The following is a 21,015-nucleotide window of genomic DNA, read 5'->3' as shown; positions in this document are numbered from 1 at the left end:
GCACCCACCGACCGCAACACCTTTAAGTCAACGGGCACCTGCGTCCACAAGGTGTTGTGGAATGGTAGAGAATTCTTCCATTCCAGCTTCCTGATCGTACCGAAGCTGCCCCACGCAGCATGTATCGGAAGTGAAATGTTAGTCCGTCTTGGTGTCCAGTTAGACACCATGAACAGTGTCTTATCGTCACTAATGACGCCGGCTGTGCCGCACGGCCAGTCCATGCCACTGAAACTAAACTCCGATCAATCTATCCCGGAAGTGTGCCAAGTCATGACCGAATCTAACGTCACCGTGCCACCACTGGCTTCCAATGTGCGCATCCGGTTGGTTATCATACAAAGCCTTGACTGCTCCCAGGTCTTCTTCCAACCCTCTGCCGCACTGTCGAAACTAGGTCTCGCCCTTACGGCGACACCCCTGCTGGAGGTACACAATCGTACCACCAACCTACACTGTCAGAACCCATCTAACGAGGCTGTTGTGATTTCCAAATCCACCTCTCTGGGCTGGCTAATCGACACTAATTTTCCTGACTTTGAGTTAAACGTACCCGTCATAGGGAAAATCCCTGCTTCACTTGTCGCAGAAAGCGATAACAACGCTATCATGTCTACAAAACCTATTGGTGCCGTAATGTTGGTCGCCACAACCACTCTGGGTGACGACACACCAGCCCGGATTGATTTAACTCAAGATGATGTAATGGTGATTCATACGTTGACCCCTGAAACCACTGAGTCTGCCTCGAACTGTGGGGCAGCAACGACACAAGTCCTCACCGCACAAGTGAGTGATCGGGCCACAACCAATGCTAAACCAGACCCCCATGCCGAACTGATGAAGCAGATTGATCAGGTGATTCTGGATGCTGACGCAATCCAGACAGAGGGCCAAACTCAGAGCAATTCTGCTAAAGCACAAAGACGCTCTGGTTACCGACTCATTGGATTGCGGCTTAACCGACATCCACTCGGTCCGCATCCCAGCTCCACCAACGTTTGTGCGACAATACAAAATCCCATTAGCCTCGTACGAACCAGTCCAAACTATCGTAAACGATCTCCTGAATAGAGGCATAATTCGCCCGTGCAATAGCACCTACTCGGCACCAATCTGGCCTGTTCTGAAACCTAACGGCAAATGGCGCCTCACTATTGACTACAGGCGCCTGAACCAACAGATTCCTCTGTCACGGTGGCCTATGACACAGTTACAACAAGAACTGCCCAAAGTCAGAAACGCTAAATACTTCACGTCCATTGATGTGGCCTCCGGGTTCTGGACCATTCCAGTAGACCCGGAGGACCAGCACAAACTTGCGTTCACCTTTGCAAACCGACAATACACCTTCACCAGGTGTCCCTTTGGTTATGCTAACTCTCCAGCAGAGTTTAACATATTTCTGAACAAAGCATGCCCGGACGCTAGCGACCGCGGCACTCTCATATATGTTGATGACATACTAATGAGAAACACGACTTTTGCAGACCACATGAGTGAAATTGATCATGTACTGACCCAACTCACCTGCGCCGGTGCCAAAATTTCACTGTCCAAGTGTCAATGGTGCCGCACAAGAGTGAATTATGTCGGTCTCCTGGTCAGCAGTAAGGGTGTGGAACCACAGGCACAACGCATCCAAGGTCTCCAGAACCTCAAGGTTCCCCAGGATGTCTCAGGTTTAAGAAGCTTCCTTGGTATCTGCAACTACTCCAGGCAATTCATTGACAATTACGCTGATCTAGCCAAACCTCTTTACACACTCCTAAAAAAGGATGTTCCTTCCACTTGGGGTGAGCCCCAACAACAAGCTATGCAGGCTTTAATCGATATGCTAACAAAGGCTCCGTGCCTCGCTTACCCTGATCACAACAGGGAATTCCATCTGGAAGTGGTTGCTTACGCAAGCAAAACCCTCGCAGACCCCGAACTCAAATACAATGATTGCGAAAAAGCTCTGTTAGCTACAGTATGGGCTGTGAAACATTTCTCCAACTATGTTGGAGGTCAAAAGGTCATCCTTGAAACACAACACCAACCAGAGGTGTTCCTAAACAGCCAGCGCCTAAGAGATGGCATGGTTACAAACGCTTGCGTTGCATCTTGGATGATGACCCTGCAAAGCTTTGACCTTGAAGTCCGTTATAGACAAAACCGCAAGACGCCGTTGGGGATGAATTTGGCCGCATGTCAACTCTGCCCCAATGACGCCCTTGCTCATGCCGCGTCAGCTGGCTCTCAGCCCCATAGCACACACCTGCCTCCGATCCCAGCCTATCCTCTGTCTGACGTCCCCTCAAATCATCATTTCTTTGATCCGAGCGTATGTACAGACATGGCCACAGCTTTTGTTGATGAATGCTCTTTCCACCAAAACCCCCTGGTACTCGCTGGGGCTGGTCTAGTCTGGGTCGACAACGTCCCCAGCGAACCAATGATGGTCAAATTAGGCGAACAAACATCTCAGTTTGCAGAGGTAGCCAGCATCCTCATTATCCTGCAACATGCCGCCGACCATGGCCTCAGAAACTTGGTAATCTGTACTGATTCTAATTATGTGCGACTCAGCTTTGTGTGTTATCTACCTGTGTGGAAGGCCAATGGCTGTGACATCAGGTCACAAACCTGTTAAACACAAAGTCCTTTTCATTGCATGTGACAACTTGGTGTTAAAACACGACATACAGGTCTACTGGAAAAAGGTCAAGGGTCATTCCAAGGTCCTCGGCTTAGACCGAGACCTGAACAAAAAAGCTGATGCCCTCGCCAAACAGGGGGCGCTGTCAGGGGCACCCTGGTCCTTTGAGCCCACCCAACTTGCTGAGCCCCACCCATTGTCAGTGAATGCTATTACGCGCTCTCGTGCTGCCGCCACGACCGTCGCCCCATCGTCTTCGCAGGTCACCGCATCGGTAAAACCTGCTTTCACCGACAATGACCTAATAACATTACAGGGCCAAGATCCTGCAATCTCCTTCAGCACTTTGTGACTTCTGTCTGTAAAAGGTGCTATATAAATAAATATTACTTACTTACTTACTTACTTACTTACTTCATGATTCGCCTCAGGGGAGACACTACATCTGATAAACCCTCCTCCTCTGACTTTGCCTCCGCACCCAACCTCGGCCATCTGTTCGCTGTCTGTCGCTCATTACGGATAGTCAAGGGCATCTTGGTCCATGTTTCTGTGGACTCACAAACGCATGCGTTTGTCGTCCCACAGAACCAAAGGGGGGTGATACTGGCACATGCCCATGACGCACCCTGCGCTGGACACAGAGGAGTCATGGCCACAATGACAGCTCTGCAACAGATTGCATACTGGCCACACATGAAAAAAGACGTAACAGACTACATAAAAGGATGTCTAGTCTGTTGTCAGTTCCAACCATCAAACCCAACACACCGAGGGCCTTTACAAAAGAGAGGCATCACTTTCCCTTGGTCCGACCTCCAAATCGATTGGGTCGGACCCTTAACTAAGTCCAGTAGAGAAAACAAATATTTCCTCACAGTGACATGCGCGTTCACAAAATGGGTTGAGTGTCTAATACCCACATCATTTAAAAAGTGCTTAAAATACCAGAAAACATCACAAAAGTTTGTTTGAGGTATCTACTGCAACCATATAGTAAAGAAGAGGCATAACATGATTTTTGACATTTATGTTTATGAGTAATTACAAGTAAAATTTATTAACCGGTTCCTAAAGTGATCCTAGGCTATTTTCCAGTCGTGTTTGGTATCAAACTCTTTCGCAATACATGATATTTCAAGATATGATGTTGAAAAGATTATTTGAATATGCTGAACTCATTATTATGGTTTATGTGTAAATCTAGGAATCATCCCTCCTGTTTGTCTTTGTCTCACATAAACACGCACCCCAGACACACCCAAGGGCAGCCAGCTGAGATGCTGGCAACTTTAAACCAATCAACGAAGTTTCCTTCTTGGGAGGCAAGTCCCAAAGATAAGCTTTTAAAAAGAAGAAAGCCGCTCCTAATTTCAGTTTTGGGACGCTGGCGTTTCATACTCAACGCATTTCCCTTCCCCACCTTTTCATTTAGTTCATTTTATTTTTAGTTGAAACAGTTAGATTTTTGGAATCAACAGCTGCTTGGTTCGGACGAATCCAGCATCTAGTGACGTGCGTAACAGCCGAAAGAAGCCTGGCCCGCGACCCACTGTGGTAAGCCACGAGCCATTTTCTAACCCAGCTGCGAAGGCCAGAACCGCCTGGAACGGCTGAAGGGGCTATACTCTGTTGAAACGCAACAGAACTCAACGGTGGCACGTCCTGCTGCATTTCTTCAAACAGCACCTCCAGGTCCAACCCTGACATCATCTTCAAGGTACCTGAATGAACTTTCATCAGCAAACTTCCTCCACAATAGATCACATACATACTTCCATAACTACACACTTACACTCACAACATGTTCCACACACAGTTCATCTCATTCATGTTTGTTTGTCTTCCCTGTCTGTCTTCCTCTCTTTGTTTTATGAGCTCTTTTTATGATTTTATTCTTTGATTTTATGATCTTATTATTCGAATATGTATCCTGCATTTTTATTCAATATTTAGTAGACTAGCATTCTCCTAGAATAGTGATTTCACTTTATTACATATAATCCTCACTTTTATTAGCCTAGAAATGCATTTTATCATGATTTAATTATTCCATTTCAATTGATATTTTGACTGTGTTAATTGTTGACTTTTGAATAAAAGGTCAAACATAATCTTTGATTCCTCTGATTCATTAAAGCTGTGATTATGGTGTAGATGTTGCTGTTAGAATTCACTTTTCCCTGGTTTCACATTGATGAGTTTAGTCTAAAACTTAGACCAGTGTTTTTCAACCACTGTGCCACGGCACACTAGTGTGCCGCGAGCGATCGTCAGGTGTGCCGTGGGAAATTATCCAATTTCACCTAATTGATCTAAAAAAAAATTTTGAAAACATATTAATTATTATCTGCAAATAATATACCATTGTCGAGTGTCCGTGCTGCAGTAGTGACTAAAGGTGTGTGCACACCGAACGCGACGGAAGCGATGCCGTTGCCTTAAATCGTCCCTGATCGGTAGTTTGCACATAGTGGTGCTTTTTTGTCAGTCCATCATTTCATCGCTCCAGCGACGCGATCACTAGGGAGCCATGTGTGTGTGTGTGTGTGTGTGTGTGTGTGTGTGTGTGTGTGTGTGTGTGTGTGTGTGTGTGTGTGTGTGTGTGTGTGTGTGTGTGTGTGTGTGTGGCCCCGGTAACAGGGTAGAGACAGAGAGAGAGAGAGTGTTGATGACGTCTATTTTTTCCCTTCTTGCTCCGCTTCTACGGTTAAATGATCAACTTAACGGAGATATTAAAGGATGACTTCACTCAGAATGTATCAGGCCCCACTTCTCTGGAACCATCTACCAACCACGGTTCGGGGGGCAGACACCCTCTCTACCTTTAAGGTTAGGCTCAAAACATTCCTCTTTGATAAAGCTTTTAGTTAGGAACCAGCTCATAGCTCATAATTAAGATGCAATAGGCATAGACTGCCGGGGGGGGGGGTCTGGCATGCTCGGTTGGAGAGAGGTTGGAGAGGGCGTTAAGAGAGAGGTCATTTAGGTTAGAGAGGGACCGGAGAGGGTCCCATTCCTCTTTCAAACACTCCCTCTATGTCTGCTTACTCCCTTGTGTGTTTGCTCCTGTACTCCTTCTGGCTTTTGTCTTGCAGGTCCGTGGGATCCTCAGTGTGGAGTTACAGAGACTCAGCGGCTCTGTCTCCACCCTTTTCTCTGCACACACCCAACACAGCATAACGTGGATGGCTGTTCATCATAGGAATGGGATCCACACAAGGTTCCTGCTGCTTAACAGAAGGTTTTCCTTGCCGCCATGATGAATTCATGTTGGGTGTGGGATACATATGTATGTGTATATACGTATATATGCATATGTGTGTATCCATAAAATGAAGAGTCCGTCCTTAAGACTGCTCTACTGTAAAGTGCCTTGAGATACCATTGGTTATGATTTGGCGCTATACAAATAAAGATTGATTGATTGATTGATTGATTGATTGAATGTGTTTGATCAGTAGTTACTGTGGTTTTAAAGAAATTTACCGCTTTAATTTTGAACCTGATACTTTGAGGAAGTAGAACAGCCTCCGCTGCAGCCGTCAGCACTGAAGCGGGAGCGGGAGGGAGGGGCTGCTGCCTCCGCTCTACAGACAGTGGAGGACGGGAGATATCGCTTCACGTCGCTTAAAAAGTTAAAATTTTTCAACTTTGATCATGCAAGTCGCGTCGCTGAGGGGGGGATAAATTGACGTTGCGTCATTTACATTGATTTTTAATGTAATCGCATCGCTTCAGTCACTTCAGTCGCGTTCGGTGTGAACCCACCTTGAGAGCGTAATCATGTAAAACTCTTCCATAACACTAGATGGCAGCAGGTAGCGAATTGCATTGTCCGTTGAGACAAGAGAATTAGTGAGGCATGAAAGTGACAGCTGGCGGTAAAAGCATTGTGGGTAAGCGAAACTACGGTGACAGTGATGGAGAAGTTTTTGAAGAGGAAAAATACCAATTCCGAACTGGGCCCTGGACAAAATTCGGACCCAGAAGAAGGCCCTAGTATGAGTGGAGGAAAGAAAGCAAAGACGGTGAGCTCGAGGCAATACAGCGAGAGTTATGTTTCATTTGGATTTACTTCCACCGGGGATGCAACGACACCGATCCCGTTGTGCTTGGTGTGTGGCGAGAAGCTATCCAACAGTGCTATGGTACCAAGCAAGCTTAAACGCCATCTCCAAACGAAACACCCGTCGCTTCAAAACAAGAATAAGGAGTATTTTGTTCACCTGCGTGAACACACGGAGAAACAGGCAACATTTATGAGAAAAACCACAAAGGTAAATGAGAGAGCCCTTAAAGCTAGCTACCACGTAGCTGAACTTGTAGCTAAATCAAAACGGTCCCACACTGTGGCAGAGACATTAATATTACCCGCCTGCAAAGCCATTGTAAATGAGATGCTGGGACCTGAAGCGGTTAAAGAAGTAGCCAAAGTCCCTCTCTCAGATAACACAATTGCCAGACGTATTGATGACATGTCTGCCGACATCGAAAGTGTGGTTTTGGAAAAGATTCGTATCAGTGAGAAATTTGCGCTGCAACTTGACGAGTCCACGGATATTAGTGGACATGCTCAACTCTTGGCCAATGTGCGTTTTGTGGATGGAGACGTAATCAGAGAAAACTTTCTGTTTTGCAAAGCTTTGCCAGAAAGAACAACGGGAGAGGAAATTTTTCGGGTCACATCAGAGTATCTCGAAAAAGGAGGACTTAAGTGGGAAAACTGCACGAGTGTCTGCACTGATGGAGCCGCAGCCATGGTCGGGCGCACCAAAGGCTTCGTTAGCAGAGTGAAGGAAACAAACCCAGATGTGATAGTTACGCACTGTTTCTTACACCGTGAGGCCCTCGTTGCCAAGACTTTACCAGCAGAACTAGCCCCTGTGTTGGATGATGTTGTGGGCATGGTAAACTTTGTAAAGACACGACCAGTGAAAAGCCGTATATTTGCGTCTTTGTGTGAGGAAATGGGAGCGGAGCATAAAGCCTTGTTGTTTTACACGGAGGTCCGATGGTTGTCGCGCGGCAAGGTGCTGGCCCGTGTGTATGAGCTGCGGGAGGAACTCAAGGTGTTTCTGACAAATGAGGGGTCCGATTACGCAAAACTGCTTGCAAGTGATGAGTGGTGTGCAAGGCTTGCATATCTGGCGGATATTTTTCATCATCTGAATGAACTGAACACACGAATGCAAGGCCGGAATGAAAACCTGCTCACAAGTACGGATAAAATAAATGGCTTCCGTTCAAAGGTGCACCTCTGGCAACAACATGTGGAAAGTGGCAACCTTGAAATGTTTCCACTCACCAAGAAATGGCAAGATGTTCACACTGCTGCACTGTGTGAGATCATTAGTAAACATCTGAAAACTCTCAAGGAGAAGATGTCATTTTATTTCTCTTCAGCCTCCACTGATAGCCTTGACTGGGTTAGGGACCCATACAGCTCAGCAGTTTTTGGAAAGGACATGACTTTGCAGGAGCAGGAGGAACTAACTGAACTGAGACAAAATCGTGGTCTGAAGCTAAGCTTTGCTGATCTACCTTTGGACAGTTTTTGGTTGACTGCTGCCAAGGAGTTCCCCATTCTGGCAAACAAAGCTATTGTGACATTGCTCCCATTTTCCACGACATATCTGTGTGAGGTGAGCTTCTCAAGCCTGACTGCCATCAAAACTAAAAACAGAGAGCGATTGAGAGCTGTTGAGGAAGAGCTTCGTGTGTGTCTTTCTTCAATTCCTGCCAGGATATCAGCTCTTTGTTCATCCAAACAGGCACAGATTTCACACTGAGTGAGTAAAATACACTGAGATTGACATTTTGTACATGTAACTCTTCATATTTCTCAGTGTAGAACAGTGAAATCTTTCCCAAATATTATTGCTTCTGTCATAATAAGCACGATATTTCTGTATTCCTGGTAATTAATAATTTTGGACAGAATTAGAGTTTGCAAAACACTTTGACGTTTTCTACTACCTTTAAGACCACATTGTTGTTTCATTTGTTATGTTCAAGCTGTATTTTTGAAGTGGACATGTTAAGTGCACTTTTTATTTGAAAGAAGAAATACAAATGATGATAAAGTCCTTTATTCTTTGTGTTTATTTGATTCCTATTCAAGACACTTTGATGAGAATGGCTATATTGTTAATATAGGCTACAGAGTATCATTTTTTAACATGTTTGGCTGGTGGTGTGCCTCGTGATTTTTTCAATGAAAAAAATGTGCCTTGGCTCAAAAAAGGTTGAAAAACACTGACTTAGACATATTTCTCTTAAAAGGAGTGGCACCCCTGCAAAATCTGAAGTAATATTAATAATCATAATTAATATTCTTAGTTATATAACCCATTAATAATAACTCATCCTCCTACATAAGTCTAAAGTTTTCAATAGTTCATTAAATACAGTTTTTGCTAAATGAATCAGAATCTCTTACACATTTAATTTATTACTGTAGTGATTCAATTTGTTTCTGGGGTCAAATGGAAAATTACTGAAAGCGTAGGATTAATAATATTCAATTTATTGGAAATGTATTATTATGTACTTCGAGGGTTCGCCCTGTTGGCAGAGAGATCTCTGATTGGCTGACATCATGCGTCACGCTCCTGTATTTCTAAAGCTCATTTAGAGAGCCAGGAGAAGGAGAAGAGATTCACTGTCGACTCAGAACACTTTGGATTACAATATGCTCAAAGATGATTATGGATTTTTGACCACATAACACCAAAAACGACTTACATGTTGCAGCTTTAAAAAGCACACAAAGCTAAGAGAGCTAGCAGACCTGTTAATGGGTACCTGTAGTGGAAATGTATATAACAAAAAAAAAATGTTTAATGTATTACCAAATAAACAACAGATTTGCACATTTAAAAAGACAAAATAAAAAAAATAAAAAAAAACCTTAAAAATACTTTTTAGAACAATTTTATGCCTTGGGGCATAAACTATAGAGAGCCGCCATTTTGGACAGGGTATGACGTACTTTCGTTGATCGTCCTGGCCTGTTGCTTTAAAGAAATGGAGGATTTGATTAATTGCATTACATCCACTGCATTATTCTTTTGCATTTCCCCCTCCCATTTTTTGCTCTCCTTATGAGATCTGCATACATTACATACTTATGAGACGGAAATGTGCTAAATGGATTGTGGGCGTATTGTGACACTCTGAAGTCGCGCAGTCCTGATTCCCTGGTGTTTATACCCCTTATTAGCATTTGGAGTGACGTTTGCACAGTGTTTAACAAATAAAATTATTGGAAAGTATTTGTTTCTTTCTTGGATATTTGTAGTATAAGAGAACATTTTGAATAAAGCCAACATTTTAGAGTGCAGTGTTTTTGTTCACCTGTGATGTAATGTGATAGGAGGGACTCGACTTTAGCTGCCTTTTTCTGGGATGCAATTACCTTCACTTTCAGAGCTCGGATTGGGCCGTGCCTGGTATCAGTGCATAGATCTAGTTCTCCCGATTTCACAAATATGCCTCTTGCGGCAGTCTGAATTGAGGCAAAACACTTTGGTAACAGTGAAAAAAATTGCTAAAAATAGAGCAGTAATGGAATAGTAGGTTTTTTTACTGTTTCCAAAAAGTGTGCCTTTTGTGCCTCCAGCAGGCTCAGTTCAAAATATACTGCCACAAGAATTGCATTTTCGGATATGCCACTAGGACTTTATACCTTTCTTCATTGCCAATATAGATCATTAACACTAAACAAAATGCCTACACACAAAGAAAGTAATAATGAGAAGCCCAAAAATGTAGCAGAAATTAAAAGAGGATTCAATTATTAGACTGCATTAGATATGCGACCAGGAACAAAATGTAACATGGAACTGAAGTGCATAAATAATGATTTACGTTGGCACGTACTTCACATGGAGTGCAGGTAATGAGTTGAATTCAGTTTTTTTATTTGATATGAAATATGTTACTTGTTCCCTTATTAGTTCCCTTGTTAGTTCAATACATTTGAAAATGTGTTATTTGAATGGACTATTTCGGGGCAATGGGTGCAGATGGGGCTTGAAAGTTCACCTTCGTTCAAAGTGGGGAATACCTAAAAAGATTAGAGAACTACTGATATGGGCGACCGTAGCTCAGTGGTAGAGTGGGTCATCGTGTGAATTGTGCATGAATGTTGGTGGTGGTCAGAGGGGCCGGAGGCATGAAATAGCAGCCACACATCTGTCAGTATGCCCCAATGCAGTTGTGGCTACATTGTAGCTTACCACCACTGGTATGACTGATGTGAGTGACTGGTGTGAATGAATAATGGCTTCTGTATGCATTTTGAGTTTCCTCAAAAAAAGTGCTATATAAACCCAAGCCATTATTATTATTATTATTATTACTAATACAGGGTGTTAATCAGCCGAGGCCACACAGGATATGCTTAAATCCAATAAGCATTTAAGTTGAGAAAGCTTGGAGTTGGGAAATACAGTATGCCTAATGATGATATGATTTGGTATACAAATTGTAATTACAAAGTGCTGAAAGACATGGTCAAAATATTGAGGCATTAGGTTAACCACAGCTCTTTTCGTTGTGTTGTGTTGTGTGTCTGTGTCTAACACCTCTCTTTCTCTGTTTTGTAATACAGGAAAAAATGATCACCCAGTTGCACCGAATGCCTCTTAATCACCTGAACGCCTGGAGTCAATATTGTGTACAAGTCCAAATCAATACATACAGGAACCTTAACCCTGGCAAGCCGAGCAATATAACCTGTGAAAGCACTACTAATCCAAGTAAGTATCAGCTGGTAAAGAGTGTTTTGGAACTTTTGGTGTTTTGTATCATTTGAAATGTGATTATAATATTGTACATTTTAAATTAATTTTGAAAAACACATGCCATCCCAAATCATCAGAGCTCAGGCAAAATGAAACACACATTTACTCCAAACCCCAAATGTGAGGTAGCAACAGAGAAAAATAGGTATTAAACCTTTAAATATTGCAGAATCATGAGTACTCAAGCTTTCGTCCACTACAGCATTGTGGGTGGTCAGGAAGAAATGGCAACAAAAATCACCAAAAGCACGGCGACATGTTGCTCTATAGCGTCTGAAAGAGGATGCTCTACCGATCAAGGGAGTGGTATGGGATGATCACCCCGTACCACTTTGTGGCCAGTAAACAAATTAAATTACTTATGTCTACATCTATGTCATTGTTTAAGTTTGTTATTTGCCAAAGAAGATTAATGATGGATTAATTAGAATTAATCCATATGGGTTAAATTTAGGGAAAAAACTTTAAATAAAATTTGTTTTTCAAACTGCCTCCGAGACCCGGCCTCGGATAAAAGTGGAAGAAGATGGATGGATGGAAATTGATGACCACTCTTGGTCTAATGTTTTACAGAAGATGAAGCTCCTTGGTTGCCAGCTGTTCTGGTGTTTGTCGCTGTGGTCATAACGTCTGTGATAGTGGCCATAGTAATCTATTGGAAATGTAAATCTCAACTTACATGTCCTAAAAATAAACTCCTTGAGGATTTTCGAGATGTAAGTATATCCTAAACCTAAAGAATGTATGTTCATAAAGTCAGCCTTCTCTAAGATGATTTTACCCAAACCTGTACCACTCTGTCTTCTTCATGTCCAGCAGTTAATGCAGTCATCTACTGACCCTACCATGTACATTGCTATGAAAGACTTGCATCCCATTGAGGAGCTCTTCGACCAGGTCAGCATCATTGCAGCTGACAAGACTGTAACAGCATGTGGTTCCCCTCAGGCACTCAGAGCGAATTGTTCAACAGTAAACAATCAGAAGTCATAGTGGTAAAGGGATAGAGGGAAGAAGGAAGTCCAAAGATTTGTTAACAATTGCTATAGTACAGTTGGATATTATCAACAACAAAATTCTTACATTCAAACAAAACTGTCAAAAATATAATTCTACTATAAAAGTTTGTTTAAAAGTGTCTGCTTGGGTCGTCCATTGATTTGGCGTTCCACAATGTTTAGTTACAACTGCTCCACAGTCTCATATGGGTTGGTTTTGTTGTTTTGTAATCATTGCTTACTCAATAAATGGCACAGCACTGGGTAAAAGTCACTGTTACCTAAAATATAAAGTCTTCAGTTTGACTCCCTTTGGGGTCCTTTACGGGTTGGGTCTTTACTTTGTTTTTGCTTGTCATGTTTATTTATTCTCCCATTTGCACTTAAATGTTTTTTTTTACATTCTTTTACACATATTCTCCATCCAGAACCAGCACAAAAGGCTGTGAATGAAAGCGGTCTTATGTGATTAATTTAAAAAGGAGGCAGACTCTTCTATGTTTGATTTTTTTTTTTTTTTTTTTGGCTGTCTGGAATTTGTCTGGAAGGCCAGCTCTTATGCTGGGTTGCCCTCTCGAACCTGTTGAGGTGGTGGCTAACAGGAGGATGATAGCCAACCTGTCTTCTGTGATGGATTACATGCCCCACCCTATACAGAACACAGTGTCATCAATAAGTAGCATGTTCAGTGATAGGCTGCTACACTCACGGTGTCGCACGGAGAGATACCAGAAATCCTACCTTCCTTCAGTGGCCAGAGTGTTCAACAGCCAGTAGATTGTAAGCAGTCAGAGACTGGACAATCATTAGCTGCCCTCACTTGTATACTGCATAACCTGCACTGTAAATTTGCTGCTTTTACAATACAGATTTCCCACTTTTAAATGTAACAGAAATTTGTGAAAAAGATGAAGCACACTTTTAATTTGAAAATAACTTATTCATTGAAGGTGATTGTAAAAGGTTCAATTAATAAAATATGTGCATTGTACCAAGAAGATTATTTGGCTACATTGTAGTTCATTGCCTCCAGCCTGTGCTTTTGAGTGTGTGTGTCACCATGGTGTCTGAGCGTGTGTGTGCACATTACAGCCAGAGCGTCTCTTTCCTGGCTGGATGTAAATAGATAGTTGATGTTATTTGTGTTTGTAGCATAATCAAACTGTGGCTTTACATTGTACATAGTATGAAAATAGTTCGACAATAGTCTGATCAGTGTGGACAGAAGTCTGAGGTCCAACCAGTTGGCGTGCTCTGTAGCTGTTCCCACTCAACGTACTTGAAGCCAAAATACAGTGCTTAGTGCTGCTTCCATTTTGCAAATTTGACATCATTTGGAGCCAGAGGCTGTGCAGTAGAGTCTGGCGGGAGGAGCCCTGGTAACACGCCCCCGCCCATTTAGCGTACTGCCCTGATAGGTTACGCAGCCCAGCTACGCCACAAACTTAAGCATTTTTTCCACTGGTAATTCTACCAATGGCTTGTTCAGATGATCAGATCATCGAGATTAGTGCTAGTACTAGTAGCTCAAAAAAGACGAAAAAACTGAACGGAAAAGTTTAATGCCTTTCCTTCACAACGTAACTGCTTATGCTATTCACAAAGAGAGCTACGCAAGATCCGAGGCTGTCAATTATCATAATATGACGTCAAATCTTGTTTTTTAACCTCAAATAACGTATTTAAACTTCACAGAAAAATGAGCACTTGAACACAATGTAGGGTGATAACTAATGATCACAGCAGGGTTTAGGTTTAAAAAAAACATTATGTGACGAGTACTTTAACTTTAGAGTTTGACCCACATCCCATCCGTTATCATTGAGGAGGCGGAGTTTATGACATGGTCCAGCAGTGTTTCATTGAACAAGCTGGTAATACGCTCAAATCAGGGTATGCACTGTAGACTCATGCATCTCCCCCCTCTCCCCATTGCTTTCACCACCCTCCCAGGACAAGTGGTAGACTAATATTATATCTATTTATTGTTTGTTCCTTTGTATATTTGCCGTTTTAATGTAATTGTTGATCACATTGATTTTTGATCAATAGTATTGTTTCTGCCTGTTGGACTGGTTATTGTCCAGATATTTGTTACTTTCAAGCTTAATAAATGCTTGGAAATGCCACACATTGATTCCTGAGCTCTTTGGTTTGTTTTCTGCATGATTTGCTTCCTTTGATTAATCCTGAGGAGAAACTTTAATGTTCAGCAGAGTTCAGCTGCTCATCTCTCTCACAGTGTGAACAACACACTAGTATTAAAACTAATAACTAGTTATGCAGAGGATGTTTTCAGATAACTATTAAAGGTGCAAAATAATTTTAAAGACAATGTTTTGACCTTGTAGATGTGCCTTGTGCTTAAATTGATCTGTGTAACCTTGTGTATTTCTTTATTTATTATGTAGGAACCCTGGTCGATGGTCAAAAGGCGGTAAAAACACTGTCGCACATTTGGACTTTTATTACATACTTATGACTCAAAAACAGACAATGAAAAAATGGACCAAGGAATATTTCTTCAAATCCCAGCCCTTCTCCCTGCAGACTCTGCTGACACTCATCCTCCCCAAAGAACAGACATTCCACAGAGATAGCAGTGATGTAACCTGACACCCTACACCATACCTGTCAAGTTTTGGATTTGAAAATAAGGGACATTTTCTGGCGCCCACTACGAGCCGTCCCACCCGCCCAACCAAGCTCCAGTATCCCTTATATTTTAAGACAAGTGTACAAGAACTCTAAAATACCCACTTGTCAACCACTTACTAAATACAATTAAGTGATTAGAATCTGGTAGGTCGACCTTTATTAACATTGAAATGCTGTGAACATTCCTACTAGAGCTGGGTGATATAGACCAAAACTCATATCTCAATATATTTTCTCAAAATGGTGATATATGATATAAATCTTGATAATTTTATCAAATAAAGTCTGACCAGAAAGACAATTCTGGGTTAAATTTGCTGAAGCAAAATGCTACACAGGGACATTTATTAACAAACAGCTGCACAATATGTGTCACTCAGAAATCCATCTCACTTGAGCTTTACATGTTGTTCTGAGAAGTAAAAGCAGCAACTCCTAAAACTAGTATTTTGATACATAAGCTATAATATATACATATATATGAAATATTATAGTTTTCTATATCGCCAAAATAGAAAAATTGATACATCTTGAATCTCGATGTATCGCCCAGCCCTAAATCCTAAATTATAAAACAGCCTAAATAAAAACATAAATGTGTTTATGAAGCACGTGTTTATTTAATATACTTACAGTTTATATGCAAGTGAACACGTTGCATATTTACTGTTAATTTCACATTGCTTGTCTTTAAGTTAGATATTAACATTTTATTTTCATTACATATTTTCTTATAACTTCTCATGATCACTCATGTGGTTCTCTGGTATTCACTAATGACTTATTAGACACATTTATTACAGACTTTACATTCTTTAACACTTTACAAAGCAGTGTATATTTGTGGAGCTTGTGATTGGCTGATTTTGCATGGTGACTTACATGGTTCCTTCCGCTGTGGTAGACGCTAAAATCTCAGTTAATAATCTAATGTGTAACTGTGTCCCATCCTGCTGCTCTTTAGGAAGATACTGTAAACTCTCTGTTACATTTTACAACGTACTTACACCAGTTCTTTGTTTTTTTCACCGGAACGTCTTCATTCATCTCTTTTCTGAGTTGTTCCCGGGTTTGTTGCTGCTGTCACTAATCTCGTGGAAACTGCCACTCAGGCCGTTTCAGATGGCAGTTCTCGCAAGGCTAGTGACGGCATTCAGTTTTAAACGCTTTAAAGGCAGAACTGTGATTTAAACTAATTCCAGACTTTAACCATTTTTCTCTCCAGGAAAGAGACTCATCGTGTGCCTCCATCTGACATGTTTAATCACTAATGTAATCATCTTTCAAGGGAAATGTTTATAACTCTTCATATTCCATAATCATTGATCAAATAATTCAAATCAGTTATTTAAGGGATAATCAATTTAAAGTCATTTTTCAAGGGTTTATACAATCGGCACACACCCATCCTCCATTTTAGCCTTAACATGGTAAGACCCTATCTAGTTTTATGACCCTTTGTTTAAAAAGCACATGTGGAATAGCCCCACCATCTGGTCTTCTTTACAGGAAAGTTAAGACTCCCGCTTCTTTCTGCCAACCAATCAGGTTTCACTCACTCCTGCGCTGCAGATGTGTTTTAACCAATCAGATAACCTCTTGACAAGTTTATAAAAGGCCTTGCTCCCTCTTATCACGCTCTCAGTTCCAATACTCTCACTCTTGCTCTAACCTCTGTCTAGTCCTATTTGCATCTAACTTAAACAGTCAAAAGTTTTTCAGTTTAGTGATGCAGAATTTTTGAGAAATTGATTGAACTTCTCTCCAGTCAGGAAGTGGCTACCAGCCACTTCCGCAATGACTAACTTTAAGTTTTATCTCCATTTTTGAAATTAAGCAAGCAATTTTTCATTTTTGGTGCCAGTCAGTTTATATAGCCTCCCATGAGTAACCTTTAACGAACTCTAGCATCTTTGATTTGAGAACTTGTTAGGTCGTCCAGGAGTGGTGCCGTGTCGGAGAACCAGAACCCCAGCCAGGCCGACAATATCCCGCGGGCCGTACAGTGAATGAGCGGAAAACGTCCTCGGAAAAACGCAAGAAAAGCTTTTTCCCACACACTGCTGGTTACGCAGAAGGAGCTGTCATCATCACGCCTATTCGAGGGTAAAGCTGCACGCACACACAATTCTGGCAGAAAGGTGGTTCATAACTTAACAAATTCTCTCAATCGAAAATTCGAGATTCATAATCCATAATTTCCATTTTGGTAAAGTTTTATTACTTTAACTTTCCATTTTCCTCCTCCTCAGAGCGTTAGATAATCCCTATAAATTCCAAATTCACACGAACATCTAAAACACTGTATATACCATACATTCGTGTTAAAATGTACATTTTGTGTGATACCAATGAGTCAAAATAACTGAATAATTTTTTGAAACTGCCTAATTTATTACCATGTTAATAAGGCTGTAAAATAAACATGTAAGGCAAGGCAAGGCAAGGCAAATTTATTTATATAGCGCATTTCATACTCAAGGCAACTCAATGTGCTTTACATGATAAAACATTCAATTGTTTAAAATCAATAAGAACATTTAAAATCATCAGTAAAATCAATAAGAACATTTAAAATCATCAGTAAAATCATCAGTAAAATCATCATTACATCAACAACATGACAAAAAATCTCTCTCTCAATCATATGCAGTAGAGAAAAAAAGTGCCTTTAACTTTGATTTAAAAATGTTCACATTGGATGCTGACTTCAGCTCCGCTGGCAGTTTGTTCCACTTCTTTGCAGCATAACAACTAAAAGCAGCATCACCATGTTTACTGTGAACTCTGGGCTCCACTATCTGATCTGTGTCCATAGATCTGAGAGACCTGCTGGGTTCATACCTGACTAACATGTCACTGATGTATTCTGGACCAAACCCATTCACAGATTTATACACCAGCAGCAGAACTTTAAAGTCTATTCTGAGGCTGACTGGGAGCCAGTGTAAAGACTTTAAAACTGGAGTAATGTGCTCTGACCTCTTTGTTCTGGTTAAGACCCGAGCTGCAGCGTTCTGAACCAGCTGTAGCTGTTTGATGCTCTTTTGGGGGATTCCTGTCAGAAGACCATTACAATAGTCCAGTCTGCTGGAGATAAAAGCATGGACCAGTTTCTCCTGATCTTTCTGAGCCATTAAACCTTTCACTCTGGAGATGTACAGTACATATTGTAAACGCTGTGCATTTATTGACATTTAAACTTTTATTAAACCTCTATTCTGACGTCAAGAACCCACTACAAAACAGGGAACTGTAACAATTATTTAAAATAAAGTGATCTAGGCCACTTAAAACTGAATTCCAGATGGCACCTCTGGCAACGAACATATTAAAATTAATATTTGTTGTTGCTAGTTTTTTTATCCACTAGGCGTTAGCAACATTCCTAATCTCTATCTACTTATTAATGTGCAGTTAGATACCCTACTGTCTACTGTTAGTGCTGGGCTACTGACTTGTGTTGCCTTACATACCAAGTCCCCCATGATGTGGCAACATGGTTTGTTGAATAGATTAGTAGACTTCACACACTACATTTAAAACAGATGATTATTATGAGTATGTGTTATTACTGTGAATGTCACCATCAGCACCTAGAATGTTGTATTTACAATAGTCCTCTTTATTCCTCTCAATGATAGCTATATTCCTACACTTAAAAAATGTAATTAAATGTGGAAGTAATCAGATTACAGTACTCAGATTGAGTAATGTAAAGTATTAACTAGAGTTTTCAGTTTTTGGTTAGAGGAGGTCTAACCTTGTAGATCCTGGTTTAGCTTTGCTAGCCACAAGCACCTCCTTTCCTCTGATAACTTGTGAGATTGTTCCCCCTGATTTTTGATGATTTTTGGAAATCTATGTTGGTACAGCCAAAAACACGGCAATTGTTCACCATTTAGTCTCAAAATTTGGGATTTTATTGTCTGCGTGCTGTTTGTAGACCTGCTGCTTTATCTCCAAAATGGCGACTTCCGGATTGATGACGCGCCGTGAAAACCCTCTATACACAAAACTGAAAGACCTGCGAAGTTGCAGTATGAGATATAAAATGTCATATAGATTACATTAAATGAATTAAAATAATCTGAAACCACAGTCCGTAACCAAACAGTAAACAATCCATCATCGTCCCTTACAATAGTCTTTCAGATATGCCGGGGTTTTAACCTGACGACCAGACCTAGTAGTATCAGTGGTAGTGTCAGCTTTCTCAGTAGTTACTACAGTCTGTGCCTTGGCCAAAGTCTCTGTAGGTGTGGGTGAGGAAGTGGGCTATGGTTGTGCCTGAGATGGCAACGGCTTCTCCTCAGGACACTACCAGACTCCAGCTCAACCTCGTACGATCTTGGACTCACAGGTCTGAGCACCTTTGCAGCTTTCCAGGTTTTGCAAGGATCAAATGGTTGGACTCGCACACTGTCCCCTGCTTTGAGACAGTCCAAGTCCCTTGCTGTGCAGTTGTACTATTTATCCTGTCTTTGTTTGTTGTTGATTAGTCCTTGTTTGTTGTTTGTCACTGTAGGCTCCAACGAAGACTCTTTCTATGGAAGAAGGGTCCGAGTCCTCCTACTCAAAAATCTCTGGACCGGACCAGTGTCAAGACCATGGCTTGGAGTATTTCTATGATACAGTATAGCCAAATATGGGACTTGTCCTGCATCTGCGGCTTTCTGCATGAGCTGTTTTGCTGTTTTGACTGCAGACTCAGCTTTTCCGTTGCTTTGTGGGTATCCCGGTGAAGATTTTTGGTGCTCAAATTCCCACTTTTCACTGAATGTCTTAAATTCCTGTGAAGAATACTGTGGTCCATTGTCGGAAATCATCACATCCGTATTCCCTGATGAGCAAAATGTGCTTTCAGCTTGTGGAGATTACTGTAGTGCTCTTGGTGTCTGGTAGATAGTCAACTTCCCAGAAGTTTGAATAATAGTCCACAGTTACCATGTAGTCATTGTTATGCAATGAAGACAGATCACTTCCCACTCTGGACCAGTGTTTGGAGGAGAAGGAAACATCATGGGGCTGCAAAGTGTCTTTCTGTTGTCTGGGGTCAACTAATCAGATGTCACATTTGGATATAAAAGTTTTTATCTGTTCAGTCATGCCCTGCCAGTACACACACTCGTGCCTGTCTGAGGCATTCTTCGACTGCGGGTGAGGTTGGCCCTGAGCGTGTCAGGGATAACTGCTCTTTCTCCCCTGAACACAATGCCGTCTTGGAAGCTCAGCTCGTCCTGAAATGCAAAATAGTGTTGAGTGTCCTGTGCAATGTCTTTCTTGTGCTTAGGCCAACCTTTTATGATCAGCTCTATCACTCTTTGTAACTTTGCGTCTTCTTTTGTTGCATCTCGGATAGCAGACAGTCTCTCGGCAGAAATCTGTGGTTATTAAAGCAGTTTTAAGATTTTGAAAACTCTGCTCACATTCGGGGTTCCAGAATTCATTTAATGGTTTTTTTGGTGTCTTGCCCTTTTTACCCGAAGGGAGCAGCCTAGCTACTAAATGATTTAAAGGTGATGCCCTTTTTGAAAATTAATTTATAAATCTCCTGTAGTAACTAGCAAACCCCAAAAATGAACGGAGCTCTGCAAGGTTGGTGGGCCATCTCCACTCTCGTACTGCCTCCACTTTTTCTGGATCTGTAGAGACTCCCTCCGCGGATACAACATGGCCCAAGTACTAAACCCTTTTTTGAAAAAACTGGCACTGGGTTTGCAACCGGGACAAAACCTGATCTAAACGTTGCAGGTGTTGGTCAATAGATGATGAAAAAACAATAACATCATCTAAATACAGCAACACTGACTGGTATCTGCAATCCCCAAAAAGGCGCTCCATGAGACGCTGAAAGGTACTTGGGGCATTGCATAAGCCAAACGGCATGTGGTTAAACTCAAACAAA

General features: G+C 41.6%; 1 protein-coding gene across 10 annotated transcripts in view; it reads left to right on the top strand.

The window, feature by feature from the left end:
- LOC114455225 (interleukin-10 receptor subunit beta-like) overlaps nt 1–19,811 on the top strand; it is an 84,980-nt gene extending 65,169 nt beyond the window's left edge. Inside the window, exons 5-8 of one of the 10 annotated variants that reach the window (XM_028436305.1) lie at nt 11,259–11,406; nt 12,025–12,167; nt 12,271–12,348; nt 19,636–19,811. In XM_028436305.1, the coding sequence (XP_028292106.1) occupies nt 11,259–11,406; nt 12,025–12,167; nt 12,271–12,348; nt 19,636–19,749 (483 nt within the window). In that variant the 3' untranslated portion in view covers nt 19,750–19,811. The other 9 variants (XM_028436304.1, XM_028436309.1, XM_028436307.1 and 6 more) reach the window with 9 other exon arrangements.
- The last annotated feature ends 1,204 nt before the right edge of the window (nt 19,812–21,015 follow it).

This window comes from Gouania willdenowi, chromosome 21, assembly GCF_900634775.1.
Source record: "Gouania willdenowi chromosome 21, fGouWil2.1, whole genome shotgun sequence".
Taxonomy (NCBI): Eukaryota; Metazoa; Chordata; class Actinopteri; order Blenniiformes; family Gobiesocidae; genus Gouania; species Gouania willdenowi.
This window is presented reverse-complemented; position numbering and strand designations above follow the sequence as displayed.